General features: G+C 36.2%; 1 protein-coding gene across 3 annotated transcripts in view; it reads right to left on the bottom strand.

The window, feature by feature from the left end:
- Positions 1-420: 420 nt before the first annotated feature.
- The window catches only part of LOC126161319 (uncharacterized), a 295,371-nt gene continuing 276,727 nt past the window's right edge, over positions 421-19,064 (bottom strand). For all 3 annotated transcript variants that reach the window (XM_049917069.1, XM_049917070.1, XM_049917071.1), the window contains exon 8: positions 421-6,449. In XM_049917069.1, coding sequence (XP_049773026.1) covers positions 6,271-6,449 — 179 coding nt within the window. In that variant the 3' untranslated portion in view covers positions 421-6,270. The remainder of the gene's footprint in view (positions 6,450-19,064) is intronic.

The raw sequence follows: 19,064 nt of genomic DNA, 5'->3' as shown, positions 1-19,064 counted from the left end.
CTTGATTCAAAAACCTTTACCAACAGCCGTATGTTTTCGTTTATTTTATTTTATATGCTACCAGTTTTGGCAGCTCAATATTGCCACCTTCAGGCCCCATACCCTATTATCGTATTAACAATCTTATCGAATGGTGCCTTAAAACTGGTTATCATAAATCCGATCGTTACACAACAGATTCCTGTGAGTGGGTGACACCTACTGAGCCTACATACAGTCCTCGAAACGTGGTCAAAGATACTACCTTACTCATGTTGGTAAAGGTTTTTGAATCAAGAAATACGTACCGGCCGAAGTTCCTCAAGCCATAATGGACCAGCAGACAATGCTTCATAGCGCTTTTTGGCCTCAGGGAAAGGGTTTAAAATTTAACATACTATTTGGAATTTTGAATGGAATAGAAATAAAGTGCCCAGAAGGTACGATTAAACTCAATGAGGCCAGCAACTGGCCTGCAGTAGCTGCTTGTTTTACTTGTGGACTCAACACATCTGCTCCACTGAGGACAGAAAAATATGTACAAACTGGCCATCAAAAATTTTTGATATATAAATTTTTAACATTATTGCTTCATTTGTAACTATAATGATCTCTGAGACAATGAAACCTGTTGTTAGTAATTTTACTAATCATTTACTGTAACTACTTACATTTGAGAAATTTATGTCTTGGCAAAAATGCGACATACACAATCAGAGTTCTTGTAATTTTAAACAAGTCAATACCAATGAATACTATTTCACAAAAAAAGACAAGAGATCAGTCTCACAATAAACCTGTATTTCTAAAATTTTCATTTTGAAAGGCACTACATTACACCCAATAAACTTGACAGCCCCCTTTAATTTGTGTTTAACAAATTACAAGATAAATTCTTTTTCTACTAAATGAATTAATAATAAATGTATAATTATGATACTACTACAGTCTTTAAATTGTGAGTACTTACATTAGTACTTTCAATAGAATCTACTTAAAATACTGAGCAGGACTTTGGTAATGTAAGTTGTACTTTGACAGAAATAAAGAGAAACTTTCTACAACAAACCAAACAATACTTCACAATCACAGCCTAGTCTGCCTAACACTTAGTGAGAGGAACATGGCAGATGATATGAACAATTAAAAAAAATGATTTCAGTGATATATATAATTATTACAACCACAATATTTTCAGTCGCTGAATTTTGTATCAGAACAAAATTTCAGTATGTATTTACATTTCAAAGTAGGCGTAATAATGTTTGATCATAGATACTTCACTGACTCTTCATCAAATAAAGAAATATGTCATCTGTAAAATAATATCACTTTGGCTTTACAGCATCTGATCAGTATTAACCAAATGCAGAGAATATAACTGCATGATTACCAAAAATAAACAGTCTGATAACCCGTAATGTAGGGGAGAGAGAATCTTATTTCCATGCATGAAGGTTTCCTCGTCTCAATTTCTCTCTTCCTCTACTCTTAATGTGAAAGTGAGATGAACTGTAGCAAGATAAATACAATTAAAAGATATAGCACTTCACTTGAAAGACACAGATTATGTACATGTGTAATTTAAAACAGAGTTGGGAAATCAAATGAAATCTTCACAAGTAATTACTTTTTCTGAGCTTTCCTAGTTAATACCACTATGTATCACATGCCATAACAGCATATGAAAGACATTACACCCAAAAATAATTATAGCTAGTAGAATAAACATTATTGCTTTAGTTTAGACTTTACAAAATTCAACGAAGCACTACATTTGAGTGCAATAATTTTAGAACAGTTCTGAGAATAAATTTGTAAAAGTAATGTCTCATTTCATATAAATTGAGGACACTATGAAAAAGCTAATGAATAAAATTATGGTCCTGAGAATACTACAAACAACAATTTGCTTATGTAAATACATTAATTTTTATTTTAACAATGAAATGTGAATGATGACTGGCGAAGACAGATCAATCAATACACTATATAGACAAGAAAAGGCACAAGATCTATTTCTTCAATACAGCATCAAACTTTCTCTGTGAACTTCTTCATGCACTTTCAATAACCAGCTTGACAAACTATGCTATCAAAATTACAAATTTCCTTGTATAAATGCTAATATATTAATCTGTTAAGATCACAATAAACTGAAATTAAGGCTACCACAGACTAATAATTTTAGAAGCACAAGGAAGGAGAGCAACCAGTCTAAAGGAATTCTGATCATCTCCAGATTTCAAAAAAATCATTTTGTGCAATACTACCATTTATCATTAGTCCAAAATTATGTGATGTTTAAAAAAATCTGCCCTATCAAATAGGAGTACTTATCAACTGTATCAGAAACTTCATGCATGATTATAACTTTCTGTGGAAAGTTTGAAATTCTAATGGTGTGGAAATTCACATTCACTATATCCAGCAAAAGCTGGAATGAATACATTGTCATCGTGTACAATCATGTATGTACAAATTTTTACACCTATACTGCACAGAAAAAGGGCATCAATATACTGGGGTGGTTCGTTATAGGCCACAAGGATGCAAACCACTATTCTGTCATTCAGCATGGCGTGTAATAATTATTGTATGCAAAAGTTAACAACAAATTTATTATGCTTACAACAGGACATTCAAAAATGAGTTAAATGAAGTATATGACTGGACACCCAGAAACATCACATCCAGAACTGTCTAACTTGCTAAAAGCCTCCTACACAGGAGGCAAATTTTCAACTGGATGATTGACGAAGATGCAGAATTCTTTGCTACATCCTTCAAATTTCGTGTCTTCAGAAAAGAAATCAAAATGTCGTTACAGATTCAGAAGATCCAAAAGGATTTATTGTAGACATGGTTTCAGCATTTACTATACACTTGTGAAGTTCTAATCACAATGGTTAACAGCGACATCCAATTGTTAACGTCATATTTTACTACATCAGTAATTTAGAGACAAGTAGCCACCAGTTAGCTACTACTTTTGTTCAACATATGCCTTACTCATGGACATTAAGATATTATCATCATACATGAAGCTCATTTCACCTCATTTCCACTAATTCAGTTTCTCAAGTGAATTTCCACTGATGAGTATGTGCATTTGAGATTTTCATTGTCTTGATAACTCAATAATTCACTTGATAACTCAATAACTCACTGATAGCTCACAGTCTTAAACGTCACACTTTTAATACAATCAACCATTTCAGGAAATGCAGAGGAGGGAAAAATCAATTAAGCAGACAGATCCTATCACATATTTCTCAATTCTGTTGCAAAACTGGGAGCCACAAGTCACATTATATTCCAAACACAATGTTTTAAAATATTTTTCTATGTATAATTTAAAATTTTCTTCATAAGTAAAAAAGAACCAAAGAAAAAGTATAACAATGCCAAACCAACTAATTGAGAAGCAGCTGCTGCATTTCAAATTGCAACAACAGTCAAATGAAATAAATAATTTTCTACCACTGTAATGGTCATTCTAACAGATTTTTCTTCACAGCCCTAGGATGAGTCTTTTACTGATTCTAAGATAAAAATCATCCTTACATACGAAAAAGACTCGGGTAAAGAATAGTTTGCTTCCACATTGATGAAAACAGAAGATATTATAGAAAAACTGTAGCAGACTTTCAAGTACTGTGTTAGGGATTTTCAAACGGAAAACATTCAGAAAATTATCTATGACAAATGACTGCAACATCCCATTCCAAATACACTTTGTACTCTTACTGCTAAATGTTCACTAGAAAAAGGAATCTAGAAATCAATCTCAGCACAAAATCAAAGAGTTCAAATACCGTACAGACATGAATAGTCTGGGCTTCGTTTTTTACCCCGAATTTAAGGATGAAATGCTGGGTTGTGTAGATTAATTGTAATAAGGTTGGTACTGTCCACCTCCAACAATAAATCCCATTATACTATAGTGTTGTCGTGGCCTCAGTCTGTGACATCAATAACACATTAGAAGTGACATTAACCACTAATTAATTATGGATGTTCTCAATACTGTTCGTACACAGCTAAAAAAAACTTGAAATTATTGAAGGAGCAGAGAACATTGGAAATCGTGCAGTGGGAATAAAGTAGGATGTGAGCAAGTGTTTTATTTGCGAATGGTGAAAAAACAAAATGCGCCTCCTAGAAAAACTGTAATCGCCAGGGATTTCACAGCCAAAAAGCAAAGCATATGGACCTCGAAAAAAGGCTCTGCAATTATGTGGGCGAGAAGTGACAATGTGGATGCCCAGTGACAAGTGAAAGGTGCCAAATCAAAGCATTGGCTTCAGCCAAAGAACTAAGCATCACCAGTTTCAATGTTAGCTAGGGCTGGCTATCAAGATTTTTCCATCACAATGGATTAGGCTTCCAGAGCACAACTACCATTGCCCAACAGCTGCCAGATGATTGGAGGAAAAATAGTGAATTTTCATCACTAAGTGATAAATTTGCACTGCAAACATTCCTTTATATTATTGCAAGTTGTTAATACAGATCCAAGGGGACTCCAGCGTCAGATGTTCGAACTGGCAGCAATGAGTGGTAAAGGTGTACAGTGATGTGGGTAACTGGCAATGGATGAAAGCTACCACCTAACGTAAAATGTAAAAGAAACTATTGCAAAAAGATCACTGAAAGCCATATTGGTGACAGTGAACCTGAAGGGGCGGATGGACAATGACCTTGCGGTTGACTGGGTGGCATGTTTGGCAAAGTCACCTTGTAGCGTTACTGAATTTATGTACCATGTCAGTCCTGGGCAGCTTTTAGAGACACATAATTGAGGAAGTGCGAGACAAGTTACAAAAAGGGAAAATCAGCTGTTATTACCCCTGGGGGCATAACATCCATCCTGCAACAACTCGATATATAAGCTGCACTTAAACAGCAAGATACACAATGTATACACAAAAACAAATTAAAACCAGTCTCCCTCCCCCCCTTAAAATTTGGGTGCGCAGATTATTTGGTGAAATATATTATTCGCATATATGTGGTATAAGTAGTCATAGAATAGAAAACTGATTCCGGTAGGTTATGGTGTGACAACTGTATATGTAATTAAACCAATTAATGAAGTCACTTTTTATTTAAGGCCTGGACACATTTTCTGGGCAATTTATGGAATTGTTCCTCACTCACATCATTTTAACTTTAACTGCTCATATCTAACACTTAAGTGCAACTAATTTAGATAACAATAACTTTTTATCAATGAAAATAAAATAACTGTCAAACTTAGAGCAATAACTGTTATGCTATGCAAAGCTAAGAATGTGTGTAGGAGAGAAGTAGATCTGCTGCGAATTTTTTCCACTTAATTGCGCAACTACAACATTCACAAAAAGTTCAGGAACTTCTATAATTCTTTCTTTGTAACAAGAAGGAGTATATTAATTTTTTAATTATAGGCAAGCGATTTAAAGGATTAATATTAATGCTACCTGCATTTATAAGAGCATAGCCTCAATCTGTTTAAGACACTCTGTATAATTGTCAAATGTGTTTCACATGCTGTATGAACACAATAATATCCAATACATTCTACTCAACTAGACACGGTATGTCAAAAGATTTTGTTTTTATTTCTGTGATTATGATTTCAAATACTAAAATGATTCAAAGAATTTGCGTTGTCACTACTAAATTACTGTCAGTGTTTTGATGTTGCCTAGACCATAACTGCATATTATAATCAGAGCTGTTGGCACGTTATCCCCTTGTGAACATCAACCTCTGACACTTTACACTAATTTATTGGCTACAAAATAGCTATTTTGACAATCCTGGAGCTCTGCAATCATAAACGTGGTTGTAAGTGTTCTTATCCTTAAGAGAAACCAAATACTATCAAATCCAGTAAGAACATCTCCAGTTATGGTCAGTCTCTGTTAATATTGATTGCGCTTAATATAAGACAAAATTAAACATTATACACAAATATACAATTAATAATTGAACATAACCTATTTAGCATTCTTCCCTACTGATAATCAGGCTGTGAAAATCTATTAAAGTGAAGTTCCTCTGATGGAAATTGTGTATATTAAGCCAGTTTATCATTAGGTCGTCAGTCACTGGAGAGATTAAAGCTATTTATTACAATTGCAACAAACAAGTTTCACATACATAACATTTACCCAACAGCTTTTTTTAGATTGGTGTCACAACCTAATAAGAGTATTACAGGATGCTGAGGTTCTTATGTGCCTCAAACATGAATCAAGATGTCTCATTTTCCATGAAAATGATTTTTTTCCTTAAGAAGTTTTATGGTACATCAACAGAGTCCTGATCTTGTTCTTTTTCCAATTCAAGTGTTCCTTTGCCACATATAACTTGATTCTTCGTGATGGGTATCAGGGCAATGAGAATGCCTGATAAAACAATCCAAACACCAGCTAAGTAGAAGGAAAGATCCCAATAACCAGTCAGATCAAAAACCAAACCTGTAGGCATTACAAAACACATAAATAAAGCAGTACAATGAGAAGCTAAACACTAATTAATTTTAACTGTGCTCTATGTACTAATTAATTTTCATTTCACATAAAGCTTCAGCAGTACCATAAACTTAATGACACTGCAATACAAAATATAGCTCTGACTTGTTAAAACAAATGCATCATTCTCTAACTTAAATAGTTCATAAATACAAGAATATATATTAAGTAAGACAGTCTCAACATATCACAAATGATAATGCTCATTTTCCTTTCTCATCCTTATCTTCTTGTTAGTCAATATTAGCCAAGTACTGTTTTTTTAAGTGTTATCTTTGTTGTAGTTGAGTTCATAGGTTTTATGCTTTTGTGGAATTATGGCCTGCACACACAGGAAGCTTACAATTGAGCAAAACCTGATGTTCATCCACGATGTCAAAGTCAATCGCAACAGAAAACTTTCAGACATGGAAAAAAAAGTATGATTTGGCATTGTCTTCATTGCACCACACCTTTAAAAAAAAAAAAAACAACTAAGCAGTATTAAATATCAAAGCTTGCAGTTCCTCTGGCTGCAAAAGGAGGAACATTTGCAGCTCTACAATCAGTGATGTGGAAACTATTCTTTTAAAATGGTTTCAAGGATGCAAAATGGCAGCATTCCTGTAAGCGGAACAATTCAACAGCTGAAAGCTCAGAAAAATTCCCTGAAGACCTGTGTTGAAAATTTCAGTGTGTCAAACAAATAGTTAGATCATTTTGAGAAATGTCAGTCTTTCATTTCAGTGTGTAAGAGGATACAGTGAGGCTCTGGACACAGAAAATTTAAGCCACTGGAGAAACAGTATAATGCTGCAAATAGCAATGGAAGTGAGAAGTTGCCACTATTGATAATAAGGAAACTAAAACTCTTGTTTTAAAAACTCGTGTTTTAAAACATTAAGACAGTACCTTGTACTTAACAAGTATAACAGCAATGCCTAGATGACATCACAAATATTTACAAGATTTCTCAGGCATTTAGATGCCAAAATGAGTACAGCAGATAGGAAAATAGTACTACTGATTGACCGATGCCTGTACATCCAAAGGAAACAACATTTATGAGAAATATTAATGCTCTGTTTCTTCCACCAGACTGCAGAAATCATCTGCAGCCTCTGGACCTGGGCATAATACACTCCATTAATGCCAAATACAAGATAACAGCCATCTAGAAATCAATTACATTCCTTGAGAGAATGTTTGTTGCTGCATCGAATTGCGTAATGCAAAGACTGTGTTAAATTGTTTTACAAAGGCTAGCTGTGGCACAACAGTTGCTGATGAAGATGGCATTGTTCCACAGGAAATCACAGATGTTCTTAAAAATGTGACATTCCAGGACTTTGTTTTTGTGACGATGATGTCTTCACTTCTACACTTGAAATGAACGTGATTGAGGTGTGAAATTTTAGTGAAGGAACAGTGTGAGGTGGGAATTGATGGTGGCACCAACGATCATGTACTAGAGAAGTAAGAGGAGGAGAAGGCGGCTGTTGCATCAAGTTTGACAGGTGCTGTACAAGGACCTGAGACTGTCAGGGACGACATTTCGTCTTTCACTGTAGACTAATCGATTACAATCGACATCAACCAAGTGGAGTGACAACTTCTGTCAACACAGTGTGATGACAGGAGAAAGCAAACAAGTCGTCTTGAATTTTCCTAAAACACAAAGAGTGTGTTCTGCAAAAATGTGATATACAGGGTAACAATTATTTAACTATACAAAAAACATAAATTAGTTACAAACTGCAGTGTGCACACACTTTATTCAGCATGTAAACGTCACTACAGATATTTGGACTTATGATAGTTTGATATGTCTGCCATCATTGGCAGTAATGTGGTGCACACGAATTGTGAAATTCTGCATAACCTGCTGAAGTGTCAGAACATAGATGCCATCGATAACCTCCTGAATGGCTGTTTTCGGCTCAACAATGGTTTTAGGGTTATTGCTGTACATCTTTTCTTTAATATGGCCACACAAAAAGGAGTCACTTGTGTTCAGACCCGGAGAATATTGCAGCCAATTGAGGCCCATGCCAGTGGCCTCTGGGTACCCCAGAGCCAAATGTGGTCCCTAAAGTGTTCCTCCAGGACATCAAACACACTCCTGCTTCGATGGGATTGAGTTCCATCTTTCATGAACCACATCTTGTCGAAATCGGGGTTACCCTGGATAATGGAGATGAATTCATCTTCGAAAACCTCCATGTTCTGTTCGGTAGTTACTGTGGCATCAAGGAATAATGCACAGTTTATTCCGTGACTGGACACTGCACACCATGCAATCACCCACTGGGGGTGAAGGGACTACTACAGCACAAACGGCGGATTCTCAGTCTCCCAAATGTGCAAATTTTTCTTATTGGGGAACCCATCCATATGAAAGTGGACATCGTCACTAAACCCAACCATGAATGTGCATACTAATTCCTGTAATGCCCCACGGCCAACCATGTACTTTGAATGTTCTAATGCAAACCGTTCAGAAGTCTTGACAATTTTGTTTCATATAGTTCAATAATTGTACCCCTGTTCGTGTATACTGTATTTATATTTGCAGCACATGACACAGATGTGAATTTTGCACAAAATACATGCAAATTTTGCCAGAAATAGACGCTATATTGTCCAGTCCTTAGTCAAGGAGAATGAGTATAAAAAATGGACATGTTTCAGCAGAACACAATATGCCGATACATATGGGTATTATCAATGCAATGAATACATTACATTAAAGAAACTTCCTCTCAGTCTCATAGATATGAAGTTATTAAATGGATATCAGTCAACACTTCAACTTTGTCTTCACGTGCTATTTCCATTACAGGAATTATGTCATTGGCATTTATCACCAAGTGGTGTGATGTACAGCCCAGGAGGTCCCACTAGATGCCTGCCTTGAGTGCTACATTTAATTTCAAGGCATTATTATTATTATTATTATTATTATTATTATTATTATTATTATTATTATTATTATTGACTTTTTTTTCTCTGGTTAAAAATGGAACGTGACGCGGACCTCGGTCAAGCGTGACTTCCTTGTAACTGTATGGTATATGTTATATTGCATTTAGGAACTTTCGGGTAATTGAACATGTATCAATAATTACAGATTTTTGTAGTTGTATATATATGTTTGGATGTAGCTGTATTGCATTGATGTACTGGTGAATATTGTGAGGTATGACTCCTGTAGTTGATAGTATAATTGGGATAATGTCGACTTTATCCTGATGCCACATGTCCTTGACTTCCTCAGCCAGTTGGATGTATTTTTCAATTTTTTCTCCTGTTTTCTTCTGTATATTTGTTGTGTTGGGTATGGATATTTCAATTAGTTGTGTTAATTTCTTCTTTTTATTGGTGAGTATGATGTCAGGTTTGTTATGTGGTGTTGTTTTATCTGTTATAATCGTTCTGTTCCAGTATAATTTGTATTCATCATTCTCCAGTACATTTTGTGGTGTGTACTTGTATGTGGGAACGTGTTGTTTTATTAGTTTATGTTTTATGGCAAGTTGTTGATGTATTATTTTTGCTACATTGTCATGTCTTCTGGGGTATTCTGTATTTGCTAGTATTGTACATCCGCTTGTGATGTGATCTACTGTTTCTATTTGTTGTTTGCAAAGTCTGCATTTATCTGTTGTGGTATTGGGATCTTTAATAATATGCTTGCTGTAATATCTGGTGTTTATTGTTTGATCCCGTATTGCGATCATGAATCCTTCCGGCTCACTGTATATATTGCCGTTTCTTAGCCCTGTGTTGGATGCGTCTTGATCTATGTGTGGCTGTGTTAGATGATACGGGTGCTTGCCGTGTAGTGTTTTCTTTTTCCAATTTACTTTCTTTGTATCTGTTGATGTTATGTGATCTAAAGGGTTGTAGAAGTGGTTATGAAATTGCAATGGTGTAGCTGATGTATTTATATGAGTGATTGCTTTGTGTATTTTGCTAGTTTCTGCTCGTTCTAGAAAGAATTTTCTTAAATTGTCTACCTGTCCATAATGTAGGTTTTTTATATCTATAAATCCCCTTCCACCTTCCTTTCTGCTTAATGTGAATCTTTCTGTTGCTGAATGTATGTGATGTATTCTATATTTGTGGCATTGTGATCGTGTAAGTGTATTGAGTGCTTCTAGGTCTGTGTCACTCCATTTCACTACTCCAAATGAGTAGGTCAATACTGGTATAGCATAAGTATTTATAGCTTTTGTCTTGTTTCTTGCTGTCAATTCTGTTTTCAGTATTTTTGTTAGTCTTTGTTTATATTTTTCTTTTAGTTCTTCTTTAATATTTGTATTATCTATTCCTATTTTTTGTCTGTATCCTAGGTATTTATAGGCATCTGTTTTTTCCATCGCTTCTATGCAGTCGCTATGGTTATCCAATATGTAATCTTCTTGTTTAGTGTGTTTGCCCTTGACTATGCTATTTTTCTTACATTTGTCTGTTCCAAAAGCCATATTTATATCATTGCTGAATACTTCTGTTATCTTTAGTAATTGGTTGAGTTGTTGATTTGTTGCTGCCAGTAGTTTTAGATCATCCATGTATAGCAAATGTGTGATTTTGTGTGGGTATGTTCCAGTAATATTGTATCCATAATTTGTATTATTTAGCATGTTGGATAGTGGGTTCAGAGCAAGACAGAACCAGAAAGGACTTAATGAGTCTCCTTGGTATATTCCATGCTTAATCTGTATTGGCTGTGATGTGATGTTATCTGAATTTGTTTGGATATTAAGTGTGGTTTTCCAATTTTTCATTACTGTGTTTAGAAACTGTATCAATTTAGGATCTACTTTGTATATTTCCAAAATCTGTAGTAACCATGAGTGGGGTACACTATCAAAGGCTTTTTGGTAATCAATGTATGCGTAGTGTAGGGACCTTTGTTTAGTTTTAGCTTGATATGTCACCTCTGTATCTATTATCAGTTGCTCTTTACATCCTCGTGCTCCTTTGCAGCAGCCTTTTTGTTCTTCATTTATAATTTTGTTCTGTGTTGTATGTGTCATTAATTTCTGTGTGATGACTGAAGTTAATATTTTGTATATTGTTGGTAGGCATGTTATGGGGCGACATTTAGCTGGGTTTGCTGTGTCTGCTTGATCTTTAGGTTTCAGATAGGTTATTCCATGTGCAAGTGTATCAGGGAATGTGTATGGGTCTGCAATGTAACTGTTAAATAATTTAGTTAGATGTGAATGTGTTGAGGTGAACTTCTTTAGCCAGTAATTTGCTATTTTATCATTTCCAGGGGCTTTCCAATTGTGTGTAGAATTAATTGCTCGGGCGACTTCATGTTGCAAAATTATCACTTCAGGCATTTGTGGTATCATCTTGTATGTGTCTGTTTCTGCTTGTATCCACCGTGCATGCCTGTTATGTTGTACCGGGTTTGACCATATGCTGCTCCAGAAGTGTTCCATGTCTGTTATGTTTGGTGGATTGTCTATTTTAATGTGTGTGTTATCCATTGTTTGGTAAAATCTCTTTTGGTTTGTGTTGAATGTTTGGTTTTGTTTCCTTTTATTTTCACTTTTTTTGTATCTTCTAAGTCGTTTGGCCAATGCTTGCAATTTCTGCTTTTTTTCATCTAATTGCTCTATTGCTTCTTGTTGTGAGATTTTACCTAACCTTTTTCGTTTTTTGCCTGATATTTCATTTCTTATAAATTGTGTTAACTGTCCGATGTCTCTTCTCAGTTTCTCTATTCTGATCTGTAACCTGTGTTGCCATGCTGGTTTTGTGGGTTTCTTCTGTGTGTTGGTTTGTTCTGATCTCTGCCTAGTGTGTATATTTAGTGTAGTGAGTGCTCCTATATAAACCAGTAGTTGTAACTCTTCCATAGTTGTGTTTTCATTTATTTTGTTGTGTATGATTGTGTTGATAGTTTTTATTGTTGTTTCGACTTGTGGGTTATTTGGCGGTCTATGCATTATTATTATTATTATTATTATTATTATTATTATTATTATTATTATTATTATTATTATTACTACTCTCAATGAGACATGGGTTAGTATGTTTCACATGTTTACTTACGCAGAGTATATAGTACAGCACAATAACAACAACAACAAAATCACAGTCCTCCTTGTTGGCTTTTTTTATGGCTTCATTCCAAACTGTTTTGTTCCCGTAAGTTATGGGACTATCATAGAAAAAAATCCATGCCAGAGTTGTCACAGAATGATTTTCTGATTTTCTATTGCAAAATATCTGTCCAAATTAAACTGCAGTGATTGACAACACGCCAAAGAATCCACTGCATTAGTTAAAGCAATGTCAATGCTGTGCACAACAGCATGTAGAGATAATGTTATATAATGATCGAAATTAGACGTGGTATGATTTAATGGAACTCTGATGCTGTAGCACCCAATAGATCCTAAATAAAACTGGCTAAAGCAGAAAGGCACAGTGTAATACTGCCTCCTCCATACCACACCAATTTCAATCTGGACAGTGCAAATAATGCAGCTAGTAGTAATAAAATGATTCTGCTCACTCAGTGAAAGAAGCTACGGCAAACAATTCAACTAAGGAAAAGCCATAAGATGTGGACCATATCGTGAGACATGCGTCCGTAAAGAATTGGTAAACACATCAAATGAATGACCATTCCCATCCACTTATCAGTTCCAAGTCAAAATGAGAGCAGCAAACAGTCTTTTTTTGCGATTGCTCTGTCTCCATCACAGTTACTGGTATTTAGAAAAGGTAAACCGATGTTTGGCAAGAAGACAAAACGAAAAAAACTTCTTGAATTTAAAAAAAAAAAAAAATAAAGGCTGTGTTCTGTTAGAAGTGCAGTAATTGTATATTTACTGCATTTAAATTTGTAGCACAGGATATTGGTAATTTGTAATTAAATAGCAACTGTGTCACTCAAACATGGTTTAATTATGATTCTGGGTAACTCTTTCCATGTACTCTGACAAAATCCCCAATTTAGAATAACCCATGTTTAAGGAGAAAATATTTGGGTCCCTACAGATCCGTTAAAAAGGGGTTTTACTGTACTATGTAAATGCGAAGTTTTTATACTAGGTGTTGGGCTACTGCAAAACTGAATAATTTTTTTATGAGCAACTTTGCCAAATATGTTGAGATAAATCACGTAAACGGAACTTAAGTGGACCTTAGAATGCGATTCTGATTTCACTTGGTTACTGACACAGCTACCTAAATGACAAAGGACCTACAATGGACAATGAGAGCAAAGGTAAGTGATGTTAATTCACTTCAAGAAATGAATTTTAACTACTTCTCTATTATATTTTTCCGTTGGATTAACACTAAAGAACATAAACCAGACCCCACTTTTAATAAGGTTTGAAGTGACATCATTTATTAACTTTCATAAAATTTCACAAAATTCAGTAAGGATTAATGAAGGACATCACAAAGTCATTGCAAAATATTCCACTAATACTGACACTGAACAGCTGTCCATCAAAAATTCAGCTGCACAGTAAGGAGTTTCTAAAACGATGGTCAAAAAAGTCAGAAAAAGTTTTATCCAGAGATGAATGGTTTTGGAATTTACAGGTTATGTGTTCCAAAGTGAATGTGACTAATGCCATGCAGATTAATACCAATTGTTCCTAAAATATTTTTCAAATTCTGTGACCTCAGACCAAATTAGTGAGTTACAACAGGTTCATAAAAATGTGCTTGCTCTCTCACTCTCTCTCTGTCAATTCAGAGGTGTGCTGCTGCATTTGTTACCAGTAGGTTCAAACAACACCCAAGTATTATGGAGACACTTCAGGGACTAAAATGGGAAGCACTGGTGGGACGGTGACATTCTTTTTGAGGAGCACTACTGAGAAAATTTAGAGAACTGTTATTTGAGTTTGACTGGAGAGTGATTCTACTACCGCCAACATGCATTTCGTGTAAGGACCATAAACGTAAGATTAGAGAGATGAGGGCTCATATGGAAGCATACAGTAGTTTTTCCCTCACTCTATTTGCAAGTGAAACAGAGAAGGAAATGACTAGTAGTGCTTTGGTAGTTTGGAGGGTACGTATTTAGATGTAGGACTTGACAGATTCTTTTGAACATCAGTGTCGCATTATTTTCTGGAACATTAACTCTTCTACCAATAACTTTGCTTTCCTAAAAGTTAAGCAATAGTTAACTTAAGCTCAGCTTATTTTTGATTCAGCTGATATCAAATACAAAGTGACACAGAAAAACAGGAAAATTTCCACAATCCAATACAACAAGACGTGACAGAGGAAAGAAATTGCATTCATAGTAATTGAAGCCTTACATCTTTGCCATTAACAAAACATTGATGGCATTTACCATTTTTTAAAAATTACGTCCTTTAGACGGCGTCGTCCTGCACAAATACATTCGTGAAATCTGCTGTTGAGATTCCCCATTGACCACTGCAACATCTAAGCTGGGATACTGTGAACTGCATCCCAAATTCTCCATTTTAACTCATCTGGGATCTTGGTTGAGTTGTGTAGACTTTTCTTTTGAGGTAGCCTCACAAGAAAAAAATCACACACGGATAAATCTGGCAATCTAGGGGGCCAGGAAATGTTACCAAATCTTGAGATCACACGGTTGCCAAACAATTCTCACACATATGCCATCGATTGCCATGCAGTGGGTAATTTCACTCCGTTCTGTTGAAACAAGGCTTCTTGAACGACTGGAAAAGCTGTTCAATGCAGGTGTAACGAAAGTTCGTAACATCTCCACGTAAAGATCACCATTGACAATTATTGTGTTTCCCTCTTCATTTGCGAAGAAATACGGTCCAATAATCCCATGTAATGAAACACCGCACCGTACTGTCACTTTACTAGCGTCTAAAGGGCGCCCATGAACGTCACTAGGATTTGTGTCTGCCCAGTAAGGGTAGTTCTGTTTATTCACATAACCTACGAGACGAAAATATGCCTCATCTGACATCCACAACTTGTTTAGAAATTCATTGCCACCGTTTACTTTTGCTATCATTTGTTGACAGAATCCTAATCTTAACTGGTGACAGAATCCTAATCGTGCTGCCACCAGTCCATGGCTGCCACTACTCATTTCAAACATTCCCGTTGTCCTTCAATTGTTGCACCATCTGTAGTTTGTACGGATGAAATTTTAAATCAAGATGAAGAATTCTACGAACACTCTCCAGTGACATTCCAACCACTGCTGCTTGCTTACAAATTGTATGCCATGGGCTCCGTAAGGCAGACTCGCGTACACCATCAACGTTCACTGGAGAATGCACACTTCTTGGTCGTCCTGTCGGTCTCTTAAGTTATTAATCCAACATTTTATCTGTGTTTTGATGGAACAGCATCATGCCGTCTTAAATTATAAAAACATTGAAACTCCCTATGCGCTGCTACCAAACTATCATTGTTTTTATAAAATTTTTTTTATGGCTAATGCATGCTGTTGTCTGTTCCATTGATCCACGATTACTGAAATGGCGGACTGTTTACTCATTGTCACGAACCCGCAGTGCTGCCACCAGTCCATGGCTGCCACTACTCATTTCAAACATTCCCGTTAGTCTGTGTCACACTGTATTTCAGGTATGCGACTAGCTAGGTACCCCACAATCAAACAAATGATTCTCTTACCTCTCTGAAAAACACGTACAAAGATGGCTACATAATTTTTCTCTTTGTAAATATTTCCTTGAGTACTGGGTTACCTAGTCCTGAATTAGAAGTTGGTGGATTTCAGGTTTTTAGTGGTCTGTGTATTAGCCATAGTGTAGTTCACATTGCGTAGTGCCTGACCTGTGAGAGGAATGTGAAGCATGTTTGTACTGACTATTAACCATCACAATCCTAATATTATGCAGTAGAGCCTCCAGTAATGTCCTATACATTACATCAAAGATAAGTTGCTACTCACCATATAGCGGAGATGCTGAGCCACAGGTTAGGCACAGCATAAAGACTGTCACAAATAAAGCTTTCGGCCAGAAAGGCCTTCATCAACACACACAGATGCAACAAGTTGTCTGATACTGCAGATGTGTGTGTGTGTGTGTGTGTGTGTGTGTGTGTGTGTGTGTGTGTGTGTGTGTTGATGACAAAGGCCTTAATGGCCGAAAGCTATAGTTGTGTGAATCTTTTTGTTGTGCCTATCGCGACTCAGCATCTCCGCTATATGGTGAGAAGCAACTTTCCTCTCTAATATTGTTACATTCCATCCTGGATTTTCCATTGTTTGTTTTTACTGACAACAATGCTATTCTGAGCGAAAGTGAAGAAAAATTACTTGATTTCCTGAATGGAATGAACAGGCTAATGCAGGGGTTGGCAACACGTCGATCACGATCTACTGGTAGATCGCGAGTGCTTATTTGGTAGATCGTGAGAGTACTGAGATTGCAAAAGAAAAACTGTTGAATAAAATCTTCAATTGTTTTCCGTAGCAGTAAAAATGCGTGCTCGTTCGACATAAGTTGTTTTCTTTGTTAATAACAGTGTAGAAATGGTACCAACATCTACCTTGAACCTCTAAAATTTTTTGCCTCATTAATTACATCAGCCGCCACCTGCGCGCCACTTGTTGCTGCACTGTGTCACTCATCTTTGTGATATGTGTTCAGTACATGTCAGGAGAAGGTAGTGAGTTTTGTGCTGTGTGCTACCAACTTCTGTGATGTAACAGAGTGTGGAAAGGACATAGGTAGAACTTTTTTGTGCCGTCAGTAGTCAGCATTGAGCATGCGTAGTTGCATACCTTGTTGACACTTTTTGAGAACGTACGAGTAGCTCAGCGACTTAACGCATAATGAGTTGTGTGTGTGTGTGTCTATATACATAGTATAATTTATCATTTTCGTTCTGAATGGGAACACGAATTTTTTTGTAACAGAAAGAAATGGCACATGCATTTGTTTATTGTGTGACACAAAGACTGCATTTGTGAAAAACACAAAGAAAAGAGAAAATCAAGAAACTTAAAATCAATTAAGTGTTCAACAAAGCATGTTTACAAAACCAGCAGACAAAATTGTTGCTGCCTCTCTTACTTCTTATTGTGTTTCGAATGTATTGGCGAAAAGGAAGAAACCCTTCGAAGATCGTGAATTCCTAAAAGAAGCATTTCAAGACGCTGCTGACGAGATGTTTCATAATTTCATGAACAAGTCAGAAATAGTTGCTGCCATAGAATCCCTTCAACTTTCATCAAGAACGGTCACAAGGAGAGTTGAAAATACGTCTAATGATGTTGTCTCTCAGTTGAAAACAGATTTAGATGAGTGCTGTTATTTTTCAATGCAATTAGATGAGTCCATTGATGCAACAGGTACTGCTCAGGTGCCAGTTTTTGTAAGGATGATTTTTAATAACCGTACTATCAAGGAAGAATTTTTGAAAGTAATTTCTTTGAAAGGCCATATTGTTGTTTTTGTGGTCTTCAGTCCTGAGACTGGTTTGATGCAGCTCTCCATGCTACTCTATCCTGTGCAAGCTGTTTCATCTCCCAGTACCTACTGCAGCCTACATCCTTCTGAATCTGCTTAGTGTATTCATCTCTTGATCTCCCTCTACGATTTTTACCCTCCACGCTGCCCTCCAGTACTAAATTGGTGATCCCTTGACGCCTCAGAACATGTCCTACCAACCGATCCCCTCTCCTAGTCACGTTGTGCCACAAACTCCTCTTCTCCCCAATTCTATTCAATACTTCAAAATTAGTTATGTGATCTACCCATCTAATCTTCGGCATTCTTCTGTAGCAACACATTTCGAAAGCTATTCTCTTCTACTATTTATCGTCCATGTTTCACTTCCATACATGGCTACACTCAATACAAATACTTTCAGAAACGACTTCCTGACACTTAAATCAATACTCGATGTTAACAAATTTCTCTTCTTCAGAAACGCTTTCCTTGCCATTGCCGGTCTACATTTTATATCCTCTCTACTTCGACCATCATCAGTTATTTTGCTCCCCAAATAGCAAAACTCCTTTACTACTTTAAGTGTCTCATTCCCTAATCTAATTCCCTCAGCAACGCCCGATTTAATTCGACTACATTCCATTATCCTCGTTTTCCTTTTGTTGATGTTCATCTTATACCCTCCTTTCAAGACTCTGTCCATTCCGTTCAACTGCTCTCCAAGTCCTTTGCTGTCTCTGACAGAATTACAATGTCATCGGCGAACCTCAAAGTTTTTATTTCTTCTCCATGGATTTCAATACCTACTCCGAACTTTTCTTTTGTTTCCTTTACTGCCTGCTCAATATACAGATTGAATAGCATCGGGGAGAGGCTACAACCCTGTCTATTACCTTCCCAACCACTGCTTAACTTTCCTGTCCCTCGACTCTTGTAACTGCCATCTGATTTCTGTACAAATTGTAAATAGCCTTTTGCTCCCTGTATTTTACCCCTGCCACCTTCAGAATTTGAAAGAGAATATTCCAGTCAACATTGTCAAAAGCTTCTCTAAGTCTACAAATACTAAAAACATAGGTTTGCCTTTCCCTAACCTTTCTTCTAAGGTAAGTCGTAGGGTCAGTATTGCCTCACGTGTTCCAACATTTCT

Source organism: Schistocerca cancellata, chromosome 2 (genome assembly GCF_023864275.1).
Source record: "Schistocerca cancellata isolate TAMUIC-IGC-003103 chromosome 2, iqSchCanc2.1, whole genome shotgun sequence".
Taxonomy (NCBI): Eukaryota; Metazoa; Arthropoda; class Insecta; order Orthoptera; family Acrididae; genus Schistocerca; species Schistocerca cancellata.
Note: the sequence above shows the minus strand (reverse complement) of the source record. Positions and strands in the feature narration are given on the sequence as shown.